Source organism: Suricata suricatta, chromosome X (assembly GCF_006229205.1).
Source record: "Suricata suricatta isolate VVHF042 chromosome X, meerkat_22Aug2017_6uvM2_HiC, whole genome shotgun sequence".
In the NCBI taxonomy this organism is placed as follows: domain Eukaryota; kingdom Metazoa; phylum Chordata; class Mammalia; order Carnivora; family Herpestidae; genus Suricata; species Suricata suricatta.
Genome location: NC_043717.1, coordinates 12,713,101 through 12,713,885, shown reverse-complemented (window position 1 = coordinate 12,713,885; position 785 = coordinate 12,713,101). Strand labels below are relative to the sequence as shown.

At 44.1% G+C, this 785-nt stretch overlaps 1 protein-coding gene across 1 annotated transcript; it reads left to right on the top strand.

Annotated features, from left to right (window-relative positions):
• The first annotated feature begins 337 nt into the window (after positions 1–337).
• LOC115284009 (60S ribosomal protein L36a-like) lies at positions 338–714 on the top strand. The gene has a single exon (XM_029930567.1). The coding sequence runs from the start codon at positions 376–378 to the stop codon at positions 694–696; it is 321 nt and encodes a 106-aa protein (XP_029786427.1). The 5' UTR covers positions 338–375; the 3' UTR covers positions 697–714.
• The last annotated feature ends 71 nt before the right edge of the window (positions 715–785 follow it).

The window sequence follows — 785 nt, the reverse complement described above, 5'->3', positions numbered from 1 at the left end:
TTGGATTCTTTGTCTCCCTCTCTCTCTGACCCTCCCTTGCGCATGCTCTATCATTCTCTCTCTCAAAAATAAAGAGAGTTGGGGAGAGAGAGGGATGCAAAACTTGAGAGACTATTGAATGCTGGAAATGAACTGAGAGTTGAAGGGGAAGGGGGAGGGGGAAAGAGGTGGTGGTGATGGTGGAGGGCACTTAAAGGGAAGAGCACTGGGTGTTGTATGGAAAACAATTTGACAATAAAATATGGAGGGAAAAAAATAAAAAAAATAAATAAACAAACGTGCCCTTTCCTGTTAGGCGCAAGCAAGGCGAGGTGCGGCGAGGATCGTGGAAGTCTGATTTCCCATTTTAATCATGCTGACAGCGCTGCTGCAAAGATGGTCAATGTTCCGAAGACCCGAAGGGCTTTCTGCAACAAGTGTGGGAAGCATCAGCCTCACAAAGTGACCCAGTATAAGAAGGGCAAGGATTCCCTGTATGCCCAGGGAAAGAGGTCCTACGATCGGAAGCAGAGTGGCTATGGTGGGCAGATGAAGCCAATTTTCCGGAAGAAGGCTAAAACCACAAAGAAGATTGTGCTGAGGCTTGAATGTGTTGAACCCAACTGCAGGTCCAAGAGGATGCTGGCCATTAAAAGATGCAAGCATTGTGAATTGGGAGGAGATAAGAAGAGAAAGGGCCAAGTGATCCAATTCTAAGTTTTCAAGAAGAAAACGTTGACACTTGTAATGCATATGTGTATGAAAATAAATAGTGATATTTTTGCTCAAAAAAAATGTTAAAAAAA